At 35.8% G+C, this 20,181-nt stretch overlaps 4 protein-coding genes across 4 annotated transcripts; all 4 read right to left on the bottom strand.

The window, feature by feature from the left end:
• Nucleotides 1–4,681: 4,681 nt before the first annotated feature.
• Nucleotides 4,682–6,640, bottom strand: LOC128598975 (C-X-C motif chemokine 11-6-like). Its single transcript, XM_053610238.1, has 4 exons — nt 6,006–6,640; nt 5,778–5,901; nt 5,588–5,677; nt 4,682–5,482 (listed from the first exon to the last, which is right to left on the bottom strand). The coding sequence occupies exons 1-4, from the start codon at nt 6,067–6,069 to the stop codon at nt 5,452–5,454; spliced, it is 309 nt and encodes a 102-aa protein (XP_053466213.1). The 5' UTR covers nt 6,070–6,640; the 3' UTR covers nt 4,682–5,451.
• Nucleotides 6,641–8,533: 1,893 nt separating this feature from the next.
• Nucleotides 8,534–9,717, bottom strand: LOC128599171 (C-X-C motif chemokine 9-like). The gene is made up of 4 exons (XM_053610630.1): nt 9,544–9,717; nt 9,237–9,366; nt 8,958–9,026; nt 8,534–8,828 (listed from the first exon to the last, which is right to left on the bottom strand). Exons 1-4 carry the CDS (start codon nt 9,608–9,610, stop codon nt 8,771–8,773), a joined length of 324 nt encoding a protein of 107 aa, XP_053466605.1. The 5' UTR covers nt 9,611–9,717; the 3' UTR covers nt 8,534–8,770.
• Nucleotides 9,718–13,744: 4,027 nt separating this feature from the next.
• Nucleotides 13,745–14,860, bottom strand: LOC128599059 (C-X-C motif chemokine 11-6). Its single transcript, XM_053610419.1, has 4 exons — nt 14,646–14,860; nt 14,394–14,520; nt 14,195–14,284; nt 13,745–14,050 (listed from the first exon to the last, which is right to left on the bottom strand). Exons 1-4 carry the CDS (start codon nt 14,794–14,796, stop codon nt 14,038–14,040), a joined length of 381 nt encoding a protein of 126 aa, XP_053466394.1. The 5' UTR covers nt 14,797–14,860; the 3' UTR covers nt 13,745–14,037.
• Nucleotides 14,861–17,711: 2,851 nt separating this feature from the next.
• On the bottom strand, nt 17,712–19,063 carry LOC128599060 (C-X-C motif chemokine 11-1). Its single transcript, XM_053610420.1, has 4 exons — nt 18,960–19,063; nt 18,734–18,860; nt 18,512–18,580; nt 17,712–18,347 (listed from the first exon to the last, which is right to left on the bottom strand). Exons 1-4 carry the CDS (start codon nt 19,024–19,026, stop codon nt 18,275–18,277), a joined length of 336 nt encoding a protein of 111 aa, XP_053466395.1. The 5' UTR covers nt 19,027–19,063; the 3' UTR covers nt 17,712–18,274.
• Nucleotides 19,064–20,181: the final 1,118 nt, after the last annotated feature.

The raw sequence follows: 20,181 nt of genomic DNA, 5'->3' as shown, positions 1-20,181 counted from the left end.
TCAGTTCTACAAGGCGGTAGACATTCAGGCAATAGACAGCAATTTTCTTGGAGACAGGCATGATGGTGATTTGCTTGATGCATGTGGGGATCATTGTCAGACTCAAAGAGAGATTAAGTATGTTAGTGGAAACATCTGCTAACTGGTCGGCACAGACCCGCCAGACACGTCCGTGGAGGCCATGAGGTCCTGGTGCCTTCTGAGTGTTGATTCTCTTAAAGGCCCTGCTCACTTTGGGTATAGTTAGAGCCAGAGGGCAGGTGTCATGGTCAGCAGGTATTTTCACGAGCATGGAGTGTATTGCTTACCTCAAGGCAAGTGTAGAATGTGTTGTGCTCATCTGGTAAGGAGGTAGATCACTGCTTTTCCTGCCTATGTAGTCTGTTATAGTATGCAGACTGCTCCATATGCATTTGGGATCAACGCTGCAATGGTCTGACTCCACTCTGTCCCTGAAGTCTCTTTTGGCAGATCTTATAGTTTTTTAAAGGTCACGTCTGGAATTCTTGTAGGCAGTCTGGTCCCCAGAGTTAAAGGCTACATTTCGTGCTCTCAACCTGGCCACTGACCCATGATTTCTGGTTGGGAAATGACTTTACATTGACTGTGTATTTGTTGATGTAGCTTATCACAGAGTCTGTGTATTCATTTATGTTGTATCCTGCTGCATTGTGAAACATTTGCCAGTCTGTGGATTCAAAGCAGTCGTGCAGTCTGGAGATGTCATCCTCACTCCATTTGTAAACTGTTCCAAAAACAGTTTTTCCTGTTTGAAACATTGTCTGTAGGCATGTCTCAGCAATATGCTAATGTGGTCACCTTTGCCAAAGGCAGGGCGCGGGAGGGGTTTGTAACTGTCCTTTATAGCAGTGATATAACATCTGATCACCTCGTGTGGGAAAATCAGTGTGCTGGTAGTATTTGGGAAGAAGTTTGCTCAAGTTCACTCAATATGGGACGGCTGTGTCTCCGGTGGTAGAGCGGGTTGTCCACTAATGGTAGGGTTTGCGGTTCGAGTCCCGGCCTACATGACTCCACATGCCGAAGGGTCTTTGGGCAAGACACTAAACCCCAAGTTGCTCCCGATGGCAAGTTAGCGCCTTGCATGGCAGCTCTGCTACCATTGGTGTGTGAGTGTGTGTGTGAATGAGTGAATGAGAACCAGTGTAAAACGCTTTGGTAAACGCGCTATATAAGTGTGCCATATTAAAGTCCCCAACAACGATGAAAGCAGCCCCATGGTGTGCAACTTCCAGTCCATTAATGGTGTTGTAGAGTTTGTCCAGTGCTTTCATTATATGTAATATGGCTGTGTCAGTGCTCAGCATCACAGGGGTTTCCCACTCTCACCGTGTTTTGACAAAACAGGACAGACGGCACATTTAACACTTGATTCTGATGAGAAGAATTAATGCCACTGTCAGTTAAAGATCTTTCACGAAATCTGCTCTGACTTGGGTCTAACTACAGCTACGGTATTGATAATGTAAATTCCAAGAACTGTCTTGGCCATAGTAGTTGTAGGTTTTAGAAATTGCAGCGAAAGAGTGTCAGAGATGACACATATGCAATAGATGCTAATGTTGTTGCATGGTTTGAATGATTTGCTTAACGTTATGTGGTTAAAAGCCATTGTATTATGTGAAGATGAACTGTATTTGCCAAATGCTGCTAAAATACACTCACGGTGTGTGGTAATACTATTGAAAAATCATGATCCTAAGCTTTATAATTTTTTGGACTCCGATCTATTCAAACAACAAGAGACACAGCACTGCGGCATGTTAAAAATATGACAGCATCGGCCAACGCAGTCGAAGCTCGGACCCGGAAACAGTATTATCGGAAGCTCGTTATGATTGTCTCGGCATGATTGTTGGTGTCAGACATGCTGGACGGCATACTCTAGAGTTTACACAGAATGGTGCTGAGCAAAAACATCCACTGACTTGCAGTTCGGTTGGAAATGCCGTGTTGATGAGAGAGATAATAGAAAATGTTCAGATTGGTTAGAGCTAACTGAATGTTTTCAGCAACTCAAATGGCCATGCTTTACAACTGTGGTGAGCAGAAAAAGCCCGAAAATAAATGGGCTACAACAGCAACAGACCACATCGGGTTCAACTCATGTCAGCCAAGAACAGTAATCTGAGGCTACAGTGGGAACAGGCTCAATGAAACTTGTTGAAGTTGCCAAAAGACCAACTGACGTTTTTTCCAACTATCAACTGACTGGACAATTGCGTGAATGAATGAGAATAATGTGTGTGAAATTTCTGGTATTATCTACAGGTACTATAATAAGCCCCAGGTTCAACCTTGAAACACGTTTATTTTTTTTGTTTTTTTTAAACAAGCCTATTAATAGCAAGCAAAACAAAGAGTAATTATATGAATAAAGCAACCTTTAATGCTGTTATGGAAATATATAATTCCAAGAGCAAACAGATTGATCATGGAAAACCTGAAAAGCCTGCCGTTATGAATGGCCCTTACATTCTTGGATTCTCTGTACTCACAAAGTCAATGGAAAATATTTAACTGTCAGTGGAACATTTCCAAACAGAAATCTGTTGAATCTGTGTGTGAGAATGAGGACATGAGCAGTTGACTTTTCCGTGTTGACTCCAGAGTGTTTCACAAGGCCAAAAAAAAAGAGATCGTAATCAACACACATTACAATTATCTGAAACAAATTCAGTTTGAATGTTAGATCTCATCTCATGCAAAATTTATTGGATTTCATTGAATTTAACGTAAATATACTTGTGCAAATTCTTAAAAATTGCATTTGTTTGAAATTCTTTTAGACTCTGAGTTCAAGAATTTCTTCTCTATGACATTCTTCAAAGTGACACTGCACATGAGAACAAGTGTAAAACTGTGCTAAAGTGAATAGCAATTTTTTTATAATAGTCACAGCATGTACATGATTTCCTGGGTTGGTTTTTTTTATTTTTTATTAGAAGGGTTCGGTGTCAAAAGTGTAACCTTCTAATTTTGAGGAGTCCCGTACAATGTATTCTATTTGCCCAATAAAAAATTGGGACATTTCACACATTTCATCATCTTACCACAGAAGTAGCTACAGTGGAAATTTGAGCTGTAAGTCTGTGATCAGTTAGACTCCAGACTCCAGGGCATTCCCCTTTTAAGGTTGCATCATAGTAATTGTATTTACTTTTTGTTGCTACGTTTTGTTTCCCTTTCCCTTTTATTTTACTCTTTGTTTCCCCTTTTCTTGTTTTCCTTTTTCGATTCTTTGTTTCTTGGAATCACTTTCTCTGAGTGTTATTAAGTGCAGATACAGTATCTCACAAAAGTGAGTACACCCCTCACATTTTTGTAAATATTTATATCTTTTCATGTGACAACACTGAAGAAATGACACTTTGCTACAATGTAAAGTAGTGAGTGTACAGCTTGTGTAACAGTGTAAATTTGAGTTATTTTGAGGGGACAGCAAATTTACACTGTTGCACAAGCTGTACACTCACTACTTTACATTGTAGCAAAGTGTCATTTCTTCAGTGTTGTCACATGAAAAGATATAATCAAATATTTACAACAATGTGAGGGGTGTACTCACTTTTGTGAGATACTGTATACCTGTCATCCTGCCTCAGGGCTTTAATGATTCAGCAAATGTGTTGAAGGATATATACTGTACACTAGTATACATATGTTGAGTTAGTTTATATTCGCATTTTCCCATGGATTCTTAAAAAAAATGCACAACTATGACAAACATTTAAAAATAGATTTACTGAGTCTTTTTTATCTACTTAAAATATATGCCTTAAAGCATAATATTTAATACATTATTTCATAATTACAGCAAATCTAACCAGAGAGGTATGTACATGTTATTACAAAGAGAACCTTTGATTTGGATTTTTTAACATTTCTTTTTTACATTTACATTTATTCACTTAGCAGACGCTTTTATCCAAAGTGACTTACAAATGAGAAAAATACAAGCAAAGTTTTTGTTTTTTTAATTCTTATTTACATGCAGATTCAATGCATAGAGCTTTTACTCTGAAGTTTCTAATAGAAATTAGATAATAGAAGTAACACACCCTAATAATATAGTTTATATGCATATCTGGAATAGAAAGCTCTTTATCCATTAAAGATTAAACCAAAATTCGAATCAGAATTAGACAAAGTATTTCATAGTAAACAAAACACCTTCCATAATTATGACATTATGATGTGTTAGTTGGATTTACACTGTATTTATCTTCAAAACAAAAGCCTATAAATCATACTACATGGTTTATTGATGTTTATAATTGTCATGGCCAAAGAGGTGCAGAACTACACTACCCATCGGCCCATCAGCACACATCACATCTCGTCTCACCTTGATACGCACCACTGTATAAGTTTCTGTTTTTCAGCATCTCATTGTCAAGAGTTTGTTGTTGTCTTTGTGTATTGTTGTGTGTGCCACAGTATCACTCATCGTTTGTATGCTCTTTGCTTTTAACCTCTTTTCATGTTTATGTTCCTTGTGTTCATGTCTTTTTTTTTTTTTTTAATACTTAATAAATAATCTGCACTTGCATCTGCCTCACATCCTCTAGAAATATCCGCAAAGTAATCTACTGAATATTTTCAATGGCTTTCCAATTCCATTAAATTTGAATCGGAACTCTGACAATATTAACATTGCTGGAGAATATGGGTTCATTTTGAAAGAGTGTGAAACCGATACAAAATTTGTGGGTTTGTTTTTCTTTAAATAAGGAAGGAGTTTTGTCTTGTCTTGTCACATTTACAGAGGTGAGCCACTGTGACCTGCATACAGTATAACCACAGATCTGGTGGGGTGAACAGTGTCAGCAGTATGGTCACTTAAAATGATTCCGTAGCAGCACATTACTGCATGTGGATGTTAAACGGCATATTTGTAAATTATCGGTGCTATTGCAAGCTAGACAAAATATTGAAGTAATCATAAGTTGTGAAAATTGGCCCTCCGACTCTTATGTTTTAGTTATTTAACAGTATTCACAAAGGATTTTTAATGCTTGCTTTCATCTCATAAGCATACGCAATGTTCCAATCACCTAGCCTTGTTGGTGACATATTTCAAAATATTTCATATGCAAGTTAATATTGAAAAACAACACTGACATGATGTTTATATGTTCATATATGATGTTCAGATGTTTATATTTATTATCACAACAGGAAATAACATGCAAACATAGTAAAACATAAAAAAAAAAAATTATATTACAAAAGATACAAAATGTATAAATGATAGCCTACATCCAGCAATATTCAGTGGGGCATCTAATAAATTAAACACTCAATTAATTAAACACTAAACTAAAATTAATAATTCTATTCAAATAATTATTGAATAAATATACAAGTAAACACACTGGCACAGTGGAATCATTTTCAAAAACATTTTCACATCTCTGCCTTCTTCGTTTAGTGAGTGCTGTTTTCCTGCAGTTGTCTTCTAAAAAAAAAAAGATGAAAACAATGAGTAATGTCTCCCATCATTGTTATAAATAAAATCAAATAAAATAACAACAACGAATACTGATGATGTTGATGTTCTCACCTCTTTTGAATGACCTTATTGATGTAATTCTTGGCTAAACTGGATTCTGGATTCAGACATTTTTTACCGGCTCCATTCTTCAGAACAACTCTAAAACCAAAGAAACAAAAACAATTTAGATAACATAATGGAAGCGAATTATGTTGTACTATGCTACATTGCTATGGATATTAGGCATTATTGAGCTTACATGATTTCAACATTTTCACAAGATGCACTAGCAGGATAAACTTCAATCTTGTCAATACGTTGTACTCGAACCCCGTTCGCCCCATGCCCCTGACACAAACACCTCCTTACACTGGTCCTGACACCTGGAAACAGAAGAAGAAATAACAAATGATTACAAATCACCTTAATCGTGTATTTTAAAAAATGAGTCACATTAATTGAGACGTCATGCAATTAAGAATCCTACCTTCCACATGAGCAATAAGCAGACAGGCAATCACAACAAAAACCGCAGCAGACTTCATTTTCATCTTGCTCTGGAGCACACTCTTGGTGAGGATCTGAAGAGTCTGTTAACTGATCATGTACGACTAACAACTGAAGGGATGAGTGTGCTGTCTCTTTTATATACACATCTAGGTGTTTTCCATCTCTCTGCTTTAGGCTGAGTCACTTTTGCTTTCCGTCTTACTTCCTCTGGAACCTGCTCTCTTTATTCCTTGGATATGCTTTTGACTTATACTCAGCAGTGACTGAGACTAAAATGTCATCTCCTTATTAAAAGTCTTTATATGTACATATTGTTAATATACATATTTAGAATGTAATGTAATATAATCTGTGCAGAAGAGAAATGATCTTAGACTAATTATCAGCTTGAGCAATATAATTCCGCTCATAGAAAGCAAGAATCCATTGAAACCTGTTTTACCAGGAGGATTACGTAGGCAGAATAAGCAAACACCAGCACCATAATAGCACATACCTGTTCAAATCAGCCTGGAATTATTATTATTATTTTTAACAAGACAAAATGTATTTGTGTGCAAGAGGCTTGCATGATCCATCAAATGGATGGATGGATGGACGGATATCAGTATTAATAAAGTACAATTCCAGAGAAAAACTACTCACTTACAGCAATGAGAGCATTTCAATTCAATCCAATTCAATTTTATTTGTATAGTGCTTTTTACAATAGACATTGTCTCAAAGCAGCTTTACAGAAATATATAAACACGGTATACAGATATTAAAAGTACAAATTTATCCCAATTGAGCAAGCCAGTGGCGACGGTGGCATGGAAAAACTCCCTAAGATGTTAAGAGAAAGAAACCTTGAGAGGAACTATACTCAGAAGGGAACCCATCCTCATCTGGGTAGCATTTGAAATTTGATACTGTACACTCCTGTACGTGTTCACGTGTTACTCACATAATCACATGAAAAACATTATTACATGTGACATGTGTGTTAAATCCTAAAATGCAACGTGGTGAAGAATTTCTGTAATTTTTACAATAAAATACTATATTTAGATGAATGTGATGTTTTCCATGTGTGTTACAGTGTAATACTGGAACTTGTCTGGTACGCTCTTATCACTGTTTGTGATCGTGCTTTACAGATTGGGTTGTGAGTGAGTAGGCATTAAAGGCCATCTGCCACTCAATTACTACTGCTGGTCCTGTTTACAAGGGCCAAAATTACATGCAGGTCCTATTTGTATGTCTGCTTACAATGTTTCCCACATGTTGTACACACTATGGCTCTTAAATTAAATGTTAACAATGTATTTCTCAGCACTGCAAAATCTTGTTCCATGCATTTAAAACTGTTGTGTTCATATTTCTACAACTAGTTCAACAGAAACTCTTCTTTGTGTATTTTCATTTACTTTGCATGGCTAACCAGCATGTGCTCTGACAACATTTTAACATAAAACCTGAACAGCATAACGTGCCACTCTGATGTCACCAGACCTGTGGTGAGGCTCAGTTATACTGAAAGTCGTCACACGATGCTCTTCCTCAAAATAAAAAGGTCACTATTGAAAAAATATTATGTCAACAAACAAACAAAGATTTCAAATGACACATATGTTACAAGTTGTGTTTCCCAGGTCCTGAAAGTAACATATACAGCGACAATTTAATGTCAAAAGTTTGTGGACACCTGACCATCACAAGCACAAATGCTTTGTAAACATCCCATCCCAGATTTATTGTCTCCTTTGCTGTTATAATAATCTCCACTCTGCTGGCAAGGCACTGATGTAAGGTGAGAAGACCTGGCATGTAGTCTGCATTACAGTTCATCCCAAAGGTATTCAGTGCGGTTGAGGCCAGGGCACTGTGCAGAACACTGAAGTTCATCCACTCTAACCTTGACAAACCATGTCTTCATGGACCTCATTTTGTGCACATCACCATTTTTATACTGGAACAGATTTGGGCCTCTTAGTTCCAGTGAAGGGAAACTGTTATCCTATAGCATACAAAGACAGTCTATACAATTGTGTGCTTCAGAATTTGTGGCAACAGCCTGGGGTGGAACTATATATGTCTGTGATGGTCAGGTGTCTTTGTTTTACATTTGACTGCATTCTTTTCAATTTCTGAATGTTTACTTCAACTGTTAGACACCAGACTGACTGAAAAGACTTTTATTGGTACTTTTTTTAAAAAAAAAATTTATTATTAAAAAAAAAAATTAATTTCTGGTCTTTTGTTTTATTTTATTAGTTTCTCTTGAATAATTGCTTGAGAACTTAAACAATGATTCATAAGAATTTATTAATGGCTTAATGCCATTGTTTTGTTGTAATATTTAAACATTTAAAACATTGTTTGGTTATTTTGTAAGTAATCCCTATTAGGTTACATGTCACCATAGAATCAATATTCTCAATATGGCATTCCCTAGCTACGGCACTGTGTCCATCCATGATAGCAATTAATATCTGATGGGAATTGAACACATAAACAGCAGAACAGGTTGTAGACATTTTATTTGCACTTTGCTAAATACCAGGTACACACAGACTCATTTATTCTCTTTGAAAGAGAGATCTGCCAGTTGTCTCTAATAGAAAATGACAATGATGGTGGCTGACACAGTTATATATTCAAAATCAAAGAGTTATACTTTATATCTGATTATCACATGTTCTACTTGCTATATGAAAAAGTTACAGACTGTTAGCTATTAGTAGTGATTAGCTGTGCATTTCAGTTTGGCTTCTTGTTGTTGTTCTTCTTCTTCTTCTTTCCACTTTGTGCCTTCTGCCTATTGAAAGCATAAAGGAAATTTAATAAGCACAACTGAGTGCAATTTCACTCTCCATGATTTGAGAGCTTGGCCTGTGAACCTGTGAGCCTGAAATCATGTGATTTACAAGTGATAGAAGTTTCTCACCTCAAAATCACACTGCCTTGCTTTCCATTTGGATCCAGACAGAACTTTCTTCCTCTTTTTGAAGTTATTCTGTACAAAATTAGCAGAAAATATTAAGTATTAAGAAATATTAAGAAATAAGGAAGTGGAATATTTGGGAACTCTGCTAATAAGGTACTGCATTTGATCAAACTACTGGCTTAATAATTATACATCAGTAACAGTAGGTACATGCAGTAGATATTAGAGTGATTATATGAGTATTGTGTAATTGTTTAACAGTGATTGACGCATACTCACATAATGTCAGTGTATGAACAGGAGGCACTTGGATGGAAAACCTCAATCCTGTCCACAAGCTCAGGCTTTACGCTCTTTTGCAGCTTTGTTTTTTGGCATGAACAACGCTCTGTTGCTCCTCCAATCCGTCCTGAGGAATGATATTTGTTTTGTAATTTTAAAATTTGACTAGTACCTTAAATGAGTTCTAGTTTTAGCTTCTTTCTTGAAGTATACAGTAATAGTAAGCTTTTTAAAGGCATATAGCATGTGTAAATAAGCATATTTGATAGAAATTGATACAGTTGAATGTTAGTGACCATCTTACCTTCACAAAACATCAGAGTCACACCAAAGATGATCAAGAACACCAGTGACAGAGTTGCACCATTCATTGTGAAGCTGGGCTAGTAATGTGAAACACAAATTGATGGGTTGAGAGCTAAATAAGAGGACTGGAGAGGAGGGTGTCTTTTTTTGGGACTTTCACTTTTCCGTTCGACCAGAGATGTTCGATCTTAAAGTGACACATTTCTTCCTCGTGGGAAAAACCCAGAACAACACCGTTCTAAACTGAGTTGCCACTGAATGCAGAACCATGTGAGGGGCTGTTGTTGCATAGCCAAAACAAAATTATTATACTTAAAAATAGTTTTATATGAGAGAAATACTGTATATGAGTTGCAAGAAAATAACAATGCAAATAAGAATTAAGGGAGAATAATTCTCATAATTATCATACTTCAAGGTAAATATTAATATAAAGTAATCAAATATAGTATAATAATATTATTAAACATGCATTTACACAATTTAACCTATATATATGATGAAGTGCTCATGTAGGGTTTCTGGTGCAAAATTTGGATATAAATGATCAATTTAGCACATTTTATGGATTTTTTTGTTATTACTTTAATAGTGTTTTCTTGGTCTCTCTTTTTCCCAAGCAGAATTACCAGAGCTCACATAAATTACAGGAAATGCCAAATAAATAAATATATATATAAATGCTTAGAAAAGACATGCCATCTAGTGGAAAATCCGGGACAGACATATCCCCTTATCCACAATAAAAATCCCTTGGTATTCCTATTGTGTTGAAGCAAGATACTTTACCCTAAGCTATATGTAAGTGATTATCCTGCTTATACCAGGGTCACTTGCCAGCACTGCCAAAATCAGTCATTGATATTTACAGGGCAAAATTTGACAGAAAAGATCGAAATAACGACGAATTTTAGTTAGTTATTTTATACATGGGTCGTTGAATCTAGAATTCTACCCGCTCTAAATCATACACAGTGATAAAGTAGTGAATGAATAAGATATTTAAATGAATTATAGTAAATAGTTATTAGAGAGAGAGGGAGATTGTGCGTTTGTGAATTACGATGTCTGTCTACTAATTATGAAGCTGTGAGTGTAACTGTATGTTACTATGGTTACAGTTGTTTATAGGCAGTGCATTAATTTACACCGGTGATTAAACCGACTGGAATTAACTGTGGTATACACAGTTTTAACGCACACCTTCCAGCCAATCAGAATCGAGTATTCGGACAGACCATGATATAACTACACTAATAAAATATGTCCTACTTCAGGTAGCTATAATGCCTGTAGTTTCCATCTCGTGATTATTGGGTCATATGAGGGTTATGAAGGATCATTTTTGCAGTTCCTTTTAAATGGAAAGGAGTACTGGTCTAATCACAACCACTTTCTACAAGCTTGTCATGTTTACTGAAGTGAACTCCTATAAATAGTTTGACTCCAGAAAATGCTGACATGTCATCAAGGCTTCATGAGTTCACACAAATTCATGTTTCAGCAACACATTAAATAAGATTAAAAACAGACTCAAATTTTAAGTTCATTGTCATTGTGCTTAATGATTGTCTGATAAAGCTGGTGAAGTTTAGCTCCTGTCCATATTCCTGTTCCTTGTGCAATTGTGGACAGTTTCCCCTGTCAGCAAGCAGATTTTGACCCAGCGTCATGAGGTCTGGGTGCTAAATATTATTTGCTCATAAGTGATACCACTACAAATGTCATGTTTTCTGTTCTTGCTCCATTCCCAAAGTTTCATCAGCAGCCAAATCAGCTTACTTATGCAATTTAAATCCACAGCTGATCAGTCTCTCTTGTAATTTCCATATAGATAATGCAGAAAATGTAATGCTGATCCTGCATCATGTTATGGCTTTATACTAGTGTTACCCGTATAACACTCATGACCCATGTAGCTTTCTCAATGATGTCAATAAAATTTCCCCAAATTCCCACCAACTAGCCAGCTGTCCTCTATTGCACAAAAGCTACCAGCTGAGTGATGGTAAGGGGTAATACGTACTTCCTCTAAGACATGAGATGCCAGTCACTGCATTGCAAGGCAGCGCAACACACACAGAAGAAAACAAACCTAACTGCCCTCTTCCATATACAGATGCCCATGCTTGGCTACACTCCTTCTGATTGACAGGGAGAGAGCAACTCCAACCACCAATTTTGCTCTTTTGGATCCTGGACACAGATGGCTGTGACATCATTGGAATTTGATTGTGCCACTCATGAGCACCTAAAATAGCCTTTCAGTTCCTCTCTTCACAGGTTGTGCAATGGAATTTGATATACATGAAAAAGATGCATAGTGATACAGAACTCTCACAACATGGAGGCAACAGAGACTTCCACTCCTCAAAGCTCTGAATACAGGCTCTCCTGGTCACCAGCTACAGAAGAAGCATGTGCCTAAAGCATGAAGAACACCTGTTCTTTGTCATTTCATCATCTTTACTGAGTTTATGGCTTGACTAGCATGATGTAACATAATGTCCCACTTTTCTTGAACTTGTACACACTGTTTTGATGTTTTTGAGTATACTGTACCTGTTCCAGTTTCAATTCAATTTTTCAATTCAATTTTATTTATATAGTGCTTTTTACAATGGTCATTGTCTCAAAGCAGCTTTACAGAAATATATAAACACAGGATACAGATTTTAAGTGTGTGGATTAATCCTAATTGAGCGAGCCGGTGGCGACAGTGACAAGGAAAAACCCTTTGAGATGTTAACTCCCTAAAATGTTAAGATGGGCAACGCTGAGGATGAGTAAGTATGCTTACTGTAAACATCTTGGAGAAACAGGAACATTCCGTCTGCTCTGATGCAAAAGTGAAGGAGGTCAGTTTCAGTTTTGAAAGCAATACCTCCTTGTATTGAATAAATCATGTGCCCAAAACTAGTCTGTTACTTTCATTCTGCATGATTTTCGCACAGTTTTACATTCTGAAGTAATTACATATTCAGATTTTACTGTCAGTAGGATCACTGCATAAATAAAAATAGGTTTGTTCATGTAACTATCAAAAATGAACAATTCGCAAAATTTGCAAAGCCACCGGCATTGCAGTTGACCTCAAACACCCCTCACACAAACTCTTCACCCTCCAGCCGTCTGCAGAAAGGCAACGAAACATTCGGGCCCTCACAGCCTGAATGTGTAACAGTTTCTTCACCCAAGCCATCAGACTCCTCTATACTCAGGGACTGGACTAAGACCAACCCAGACACACACACACACACACACTCATACTCAACTGAACACCTCTGCAATTTTTGCACATTTCTTTCTTCAATTGCTGATAAAACACTCTAAACAAATGACTGTATTGCCCACCTGCATTTCTGTTGCTAATTTGTATGTTATATTTACATCTACAATATGTATTATTATATTATAATATCTCTTGGCACCTTATTCCACACAAGAACCGTGTACTGGTCGGCGCGGCATTGTCCTTTACTGTGCCTATTGTCCTGTTTGTAGTTGTTGTACTGTATTGTGCTGTTGCACACGTTTGCATCTATCTTTGTTAAATATATTAATTTGTAACAATTATTGGCACCCTTTTAGTCAATACTTCCCTTTGCCAAGATAACAGCTCTGAGTATTCTTCTATAAATGCCTGATTAAGTTGGAGAATACATGGCAAGGAATCTGAGACCATTCCTCCATACAGAATCTCTCCAGATCCTTCAAATTTCGAGGGCCATGCTGGTGGACTCTCCTCTTCAGTTCACCCCACAGGTTTTATATGGGTTTCAAGTCAGGGGACTGGGATGGCCATGGCAGGACCTTGAATTTTGTGGTCAGTAAACCATTATTGTGTTGATTTTGATGTGTGTTTTGGATCATTGTTCTGCTGGAAGATCCAACCATGGCCTATTTTAAGCCTTCTGGCAGAGGCAGTCAGGTTTTCATTTAATATCTGTTGAGATTTGATAAGAGTCCATGATGCCATGTATCCTAACAAAATGTCCAGGTCCTCTGGCAGAAAAACAGCCCCAAAACATTCAAGAGCCACCACCGTATATGTTTTTTTTTTTATGCTCACACATTATCCTGATAAATATTTGTTTCTAAAAATGACTTAAGTTAAAAGATGATGCACATAATGTAAATTAATTTGATCTGCAATCACCTTTTCAATGAGAAAGAAATTTTACTAATTTCAGAAAGGTTAAGAAACCTCTGTGTTTAATTCTTTATACATAAGACATGTAGATTCGTTTACAAAAATGTAAAATAATAAATTATGTAAAAAGAAAAATCTTGTTCAAAAAGGTTCTAAAAGTGACTTACAATATACAGTTGTGACATAAAGTAAACAGTAGATATAGAAAAAAATCAGTTTTTACAATATTCAAAGACAAAAAATATAGTAGTAAGACAAGCTTTATCAGTTCAGGAATTGAAAATGTTGACTGCAGATAAGATCGTTTCACATCAGTTCAGTAGTGTCACATCACACTCTTTACTCTGCGTTCCTGAAAGATGTAAACAGATAAATATTTTTAAGAAAAAATACATTTCCTATAATCAAAATAAAATTTTATTACAATTTAAAGTATAGCTCAGATAATACAACAATCTACAGTAACATACTATCTATTAGGTGGAAATGTGTTCACCTTTTTTTAATGGCTTTCATGATGTAGGTCTGAGTAAATTCGGATTCTGGGTTCAGACATTTTTGTCCTGCGCCGCTCTTCAGAGTGACACTAAAGAAATAAATAGCAATTTAGATCGCTGTATGAAACTAAATAATGATGCAGTACAGTATGTTGTATGTTATACAGTATGTTGGATATTAGTAGTTATTGAACTTACATAATTTCCACTTTCTGACAAGTTGCACTTGCAGGATACAATTCAATCTTGTCAATCCGTTGTAGACGAACTGCGTTAACCACAGGACCCTGACACAAACACCTCCTGGAATTGATCCTCGGTAGTCCTGCAGAGAGATGTCAATTACATCATTTGTCAATGATGGTATATCTACATATTCAACGCAATGCATTAACAAAGCAGTTGCGTTCAAAAGGATTGTGATCTGAAGCATGAGATTATCAGTCCTACCTTGTACATATGCAAGGAGTAGACATGCAACTGCAAGAAAAACTGCAGCAGACTTCATTTTCTTCTTGATCTTGCACGGAGTTGACTCTCTGAGGATTCTGTTGATTTTCGTCCAGAAGCCTGTAGCGTGAAGCGGTGAATGAATGAGCATGTTTACTCTTCTTTTTATACAGTATCCTCAGATCAGTGTTTCCTCATCTCTCTGCCGCCGATTAAACCACATTCACTTTCAACTTCCTCTGAGAAAAACCTTCTTATTTCTTGGAAATGCTTAGTTTTAAACTCAGCAGTGACTAAGGCAAAATTTCACTTTATTTGCACAGTGTGGAACAGAATCTGCAGCTTTATAACACAAACCAGTGCATGAGACATGTTTACCATCTAACAAAAATACCAATGCAAAAAGAATTTAAACTGATTCAAGGGATTAAGATTGTTAAAGACGCATTAGGCAAAATTTGTCAAAATTTGCCAAGATTAGATCTCTAAAAATAGATGGAGCTGAACTGGCAAAGACAAAAACATGTCTTTTAAGCTTTTAAGCTCTGTTATTTGCATTTGGAGAATTTGTAGCCACATGATAATCCATCCAGCTGCTTGAAAGTCAAGCTATAACACAATAAACAAAAATAAACAATAAAAAAGTATCTCCTTGATTTGTTATATAATGTCAGACATTCAAACTGTTCAAAGCTTCATTGAGATTGCTTTTAAAGATCTGTCATGTATCGACAAAGCTAATTCTACATCCATCTTCATCCCTTTCACCAGAAATAAATTACTCCATCATGGACAAGTGCTGCTGTTGTTTATTCTGCTTATACTGTGTTTTTGTCATTATGTTTTTGTTTTTTGTTTTTGCCACAGGATAATTATCTGGCTGAACTGGGCATTGAGGAGTATAATTAACTGACAAGAGGCCCATGTAAACACAAACAAAACTGGTTTTCTTAGCCACATAATACAGTGTACACTTGTGTTGAGACAATGGCCTAATTTTTTTTTTTTAACCATATTCCACATATTTTCCAGATGCAAGGAATAAATAAATAAATAAATAAATAAATAAAACAACTATTGCACCTTTAAGCAGAAAAATAATATGATATTCACTAATCACTAATAATATTGTCTATCCCGCTTCAGTGGACTTTGCTGGTCTGAATTTCATATACAGTGTGCTGAACTCTGAATTTCATATACAGTGTGCTTTTCTATAATAGTATGATTACAGGGAAAATAAAACATTTTGTTGGGTTATCCAAAGTGGAAGTGGGTAATTACATGGTTCTCCTGAAAGAAACAAATGAAACTGAAATTTTGTGATTTCTCTTTTCATGTCTTTGAATACCAACTATTTCTGGCTATCAGGTCAATTATATTGCAGTAATACGGTATACTGTATAAATATAAAGGAAAACAGCTTGATCAATCTGAGAACTGATGACTCTATATGATATTTTTACTATAAGGACTAAATTTCCTCAGCTATAAATGACACTATATTTTTGGTCAAATCTTGCCTCTTAATATATGTAGCATCAATCTAAAACAATTGATTTCTGTTAGATTTTGTTTTAAAATCTTATTTTTTTCATGCAATTTACTGCCATATCAATTGTTCATTACATTACAGAAAATGCGTACTTGCTTTGTTTTGGGTACACAGTTTTTGCAGTTACACATGTATGATATTATTATGATGAAACCTTGAACATTATTTTGTTTACACTTTACAAATGTTTCATATTGAAAATTATTTCAGTAAGCTTGTACAGCTTTTACCGTTTTATTAAGGATGTGACCAAATATGAATACATTGTTATGATTTTTTTTTTTTTTTTTCCCCTGGCTTGGATCTTCCATGCTCAGTGCATGGCATGTTGCTTGCTTTGGTCGGGAGGTTTGCTCTCTCCTCCTCATTAAATCTTTGTTTGCTCTGTTTGGTGCTGACCGCTCAACAACCCTGACAAAACACCACCCCCACCCCTGCTCCACCATCCCATAAAGTCCACGCAGACCACATGCTATGCACATGGCAGGATACTGCTCCTGGGATCTTGAAAAAATGACAGTGGTGTTGCATTATGTCTAAGCCATCCATCCATCCATCCATCCATCCATCCATCCATCCATTTATCCATCCATCTATCTATCCATCCATCTATCCATCCATCCATCCATCCATCCATCCATCCAAGTGCTCTAAATACTTCTAATAATTCTAAAAACTTTGCACTATACTTTTTTTCTACAATTTACAGCAATACTTATTTATTTATTGTAGGTAAAACACAGTCTTATCAACTTTGGGATTTAACCAGTAAAGGAATAAGGCTGCTCCATTACATTTAAACACAAGCCTTGAATTTTACAGTCTAGGTTTTAGTTGAATCAAGTATAGACATCAGGACTATAAATAAGAATTTAACAAATATACAGGGTGTTATTCTTTCAATTTAATGAATAAATATTGTCTTACAAGAAACTACTTACATATTTACTGGTTTATATGTTCAGGTTTGTACTAGACCAGAGCATTTCAGTGTCACTACTCTGTTACTCTGTTCTGTGCAAAATTCCTATGAAATATCTCTGTTTATCTTCAGTGGTGTTTAAGTTCAAATTGCATCACACTGTTTGGTTTATGGTTGCATAGGGGTGTGAGTGCCGTTGCCAGCTTGTTTACAAAAGCATGTTCCTGGTTACAAGATCCGACATTTGTGAGACTGAAAAAAAGTCATGTCTTTCATTATTTCACTGATTATAACTCTAACTTTATAATGTTTGTGATTTGCAGCTATCAAAACTTTGTCTTTAAGTCCAACATTGGAGGCCACAAACATATTGCTGATCTGACATTTCTAGCTTGACATTTAATTTGCTTACTTTTAAAAATGTATTTTTACAACCTTATGCACTGAGATAATATCTGATAAAATAATGGATCAAAACAAAACAAAACAAAACAAAACAATGTATACCAAATTGGTGTTACATGACGTTCTTCCTCAGAATAAACAAATAATTAAATAATTAAATGAATAAATAAATAAATAAAGTTAATACATTACAACTGTATTAAGGTTTTATTTTGATTTGGTTCAGCTTTCAATCAATCCATCAAGTAGTCAATCAATCTAACATCTATTGTTAAATGTTCATTTTGTAGTATCACTGTGTGCATAATATTAATATCATTATACATTGTGTAACGAACTGTGTGTTATCTATTAATACACTGTCAGGTAATTTGATTAGAAGTAATTCAAAAATATTGCTCAATTTCTTATAATTACTTGATAGAAAAAAGACAGAATAGGTTTCATCTGCTCACACAAATACATACATGATTTCTTCAGGCGAGTGTTTGGGATAGCTAATCATTTATTATAAGTCAGAGTAAATACGAGCAAGAAGATACACATACAATAATCACCTTTACTACATTTATATATATGCAGTTAACATATATACCTCATGGCCTGTGATTTAGCTCTGGAAAGTAATGCATTTGAAACAACAGAGAGCATAGTGAGATTATTATATTGACTGACTAATCACATATGAAACAGTAATGTGAAAAGGTTGAGCAATCATATATGTGTAGAATTCTCCAGCTGTAAACTTCAGTTTTGCTGTTTGATCTTCTTCTGCTTCTTTCCCCTTCTTTCCTTGGACTTTATCTTTAATTTCTGTCCACTGAAAACATAAAAGAAAGATAATGAGCATAATTGTGTGTTTAGCGAGCACTCGATATTTTGTCTTAGTTAAGGATTTGGGAAGATCTCAGCACGATCAATTAGTACTTGAGCAAGGCTAATATGTGTTTATGTGTATCAAGCTTTCTCTTTGCGTCTGCTCACATTAAGACTTTCTGTCCTTGGTTTCCTTCTGGATCCAGGCAGACCTTCATTCCTTGCTTCAGAGATAATCTGAAAAGCACAGATGTGGACTGTAATTCATCAACCTACAGTAGTTTCCTTTTTATTGCACAGTATGAATGAATGAAGAATGAATAACTACATAAAGTGTAAGCGGTATTAGATTGTGTAATGGCAAATAGTTTAACAGTGACTGATACTCACATGATCTCAGTATTTGAACAGGAGGCACTTGGAGGGAATATCTCAAACTTCTTCACAAGTGCAGGTCTTACCTTTTCCAGTGCTTTCTTTTGGCAGAAACAACGCTCTGCTTTTCCTTCTCCCCATCCTGCAGAAACATTTTTTATTTTTTTTTTGCAGCACTTCTATCTGTATATAGGTGGAGTAGACAAGCATATTTTAAGGATGTTGATAAAGACCAGCTTACCTTCACAAAGTATTGCAGTCAGTGCAAAGACGATCAAGGGCAGCACTGTGAGAGTTGCAGCCTTCATCGTGAAGCTTGGCTGATATTGTGGAAGACAAGGTGAAATGATGGAAGTTAAGTACTGTAAGAGAAGTGGGGAGGAGGGTTATATTTGACTTTCACTTTTTCATTTGACCAGAGATTATATTTTCATATGCTCTATTCCTTCCTCTTGGGAAAACCCAGTGAGAAGAAAACAACAAATCTGGAACAACCAGAAAATACTTTTGTTACATTACTCTGTAGAATAATGGATTCCACATGACAGAAATATATTCAAGATTTATTTGTCACATACACAATTATATGCAGTATATAACTTGCAGTGAAATGAAAACTTGGTCTACTCTTTAGAGTGTGTATTAAATACTAACAAAAAAAAACTTTAAAAATAAAAAAATGAATAAGAAATAAGATAAGATATATGAAATATATGTACAGGGATGTGAAAAAGGGATGTACAATATAAGCAGGGAAGGTGCAAAAAATGGATGGACAAAATATGCAGTATGTTACACTATGTGTAGTAACAACACAATGTGCAATGTGCAGAGTGTCATTGGAGTGCAGAGTGACTGTAGAGTCTTTATGGAGTCCTAAGGGATCTGTATGTTGGACATGTCTGTGTTGAAGAGTATGATGGCCTGAGGGAAGAAACTGTTCCTGAGCTGAAATATCCTCATTGACCAACAAAATTAAACATTTGAAGATTGGAAAAAGAGCAAGTTTAGCTGTGATCCTTGGAGATTTTTTAGCCACTCGAACCATCCTCTTCACAGTGCGTTGAGGCAATATAGACACACGTCAAATTTAGGTTGATTCATAACATTTCCAGTTGACTGAAACTTTGTAATTATTGCCCTGATGGTGGAAATTGGTATTTTCAATGCTTGTGCTATTTTCTTATACCCACTTCCCATTTTGTGAAGCTCAACAACCTTTTGCCGTACATCACAGCTATATTCCTTGGTCTTACCCATTGTTATGAATGACTAAGGGAATTTGGCCTATGTGTTACCTCATATTTATACCCCTGTGAAACAGGAAGTCATGGTTGAACAATTTTCCTGTTTCTAGTCACCCAGGTGTCCTAAAATTATCAATGGGAGTATACTTCAAATATATTTTTCTCATATGAGTTCATAGGGGTGCCAATAATTGTGCCTCACATATATTTAACAAA

Source organism: Ictalurus furcatus, chromosome 22 (genome assembly GCF_023375685.1).
Source record: "Ictalurus furcatus strain D&B chromosome 22, Billie_1.0, whole genome shotgun sequence".
Lineage (NCBI taxonomy): Eukaryota > Metazoa > Chordata > Actinopteri > Siluriformes > Ictaluridae > Ictalurus > Ictalurus furcatus.
The sequence above is the reverse complement of the archived record's forward strand: the minus strand, read 5'-3'. Positions and strand labels throughout refer to the sequence as shown.

Coding starts and splice junctions, on each gene's coding strand:
- LOC128598975 (XM_053610238.1), bottom strand. CDS start 6,069: ATGAAAATGAAGTCTGCTGCGGTTTTTGTTGTGATTGCCTGTCTGCTT. Junction 5,902..6,005: donor GCTTATTGCTCATGTGGAAG/GTAGGATTCTTA, acceptor TTCTGTTTCCAG/GTGTCAGGACCAGTGTAAGG. Junction 5,483..5,587: donor AATAAGGTCATTCAAAAGAG/GTGAGAACATCA, acceptor TTTTTTTTTTAG/AAGACAACTGCAGGAAAACA.
- LOC128599171 (XM_053610630.1), bottom strand. CDS start 9,610: ATGAATGGTGCAACTCTGTCACTGGTGTTCTTGATCATCTTTGGTGTG. Junction 9,367..9,543: donor GACTCTGATGTTTTGTGAAG/GTAAGATGGTCA, acceptor ATCATTCCTCAG/GACGGATTGGAGGAGCAACA. Junction 9,027..9,236: donor TGTTCATACACTGACATTAT/GTGAGTATGCGT, acceptor AATTTTGTACAG/AATAACTTCAAAAAGAGGAA.
- LOC128599059 (XM_053610419.1), bottom strand. CDS start 14,796: ATGCTCATTCATTCACCGCTTCACGCTACAGGCTTCTGGACGAAAATC. Junction 14,521..14,645: donor ACTCCTTGCATATGTACAAG/GTAGGACTGATA, acceptor ATCTCTCTGCAG/GACTACCGAGGATCAATTCC. Junction 14,285..14,393: donor TGTCAGAAAGTGGAAATTAT/GTAAGTTCAATA, acceptor TTATTTCTTTAG/TGTCACTCTGAAGAGCGGCG.
- LOC128599060 (XM_053610420.1), bottom strand. CDS start 19,026: ATGAAGGCTGCAACTCTCACAGTGCTGCCCTTGATCGTCTTTGCACTG. Junction 18,581..18,733: donor TGTTCAAATACTGAGATCAT/GTGAGTATCAGT, acceptor TGTGCTTTTCAG/ATTATCTCTGAAGCAAGGAA. Junction 18,348..18,511: donor CAAGGACAGAAAGTCTTAAT/GTGAGCAGACGC, acceptor TTATGTTTTCAG/TGGACAGAAATTAAAGATAA.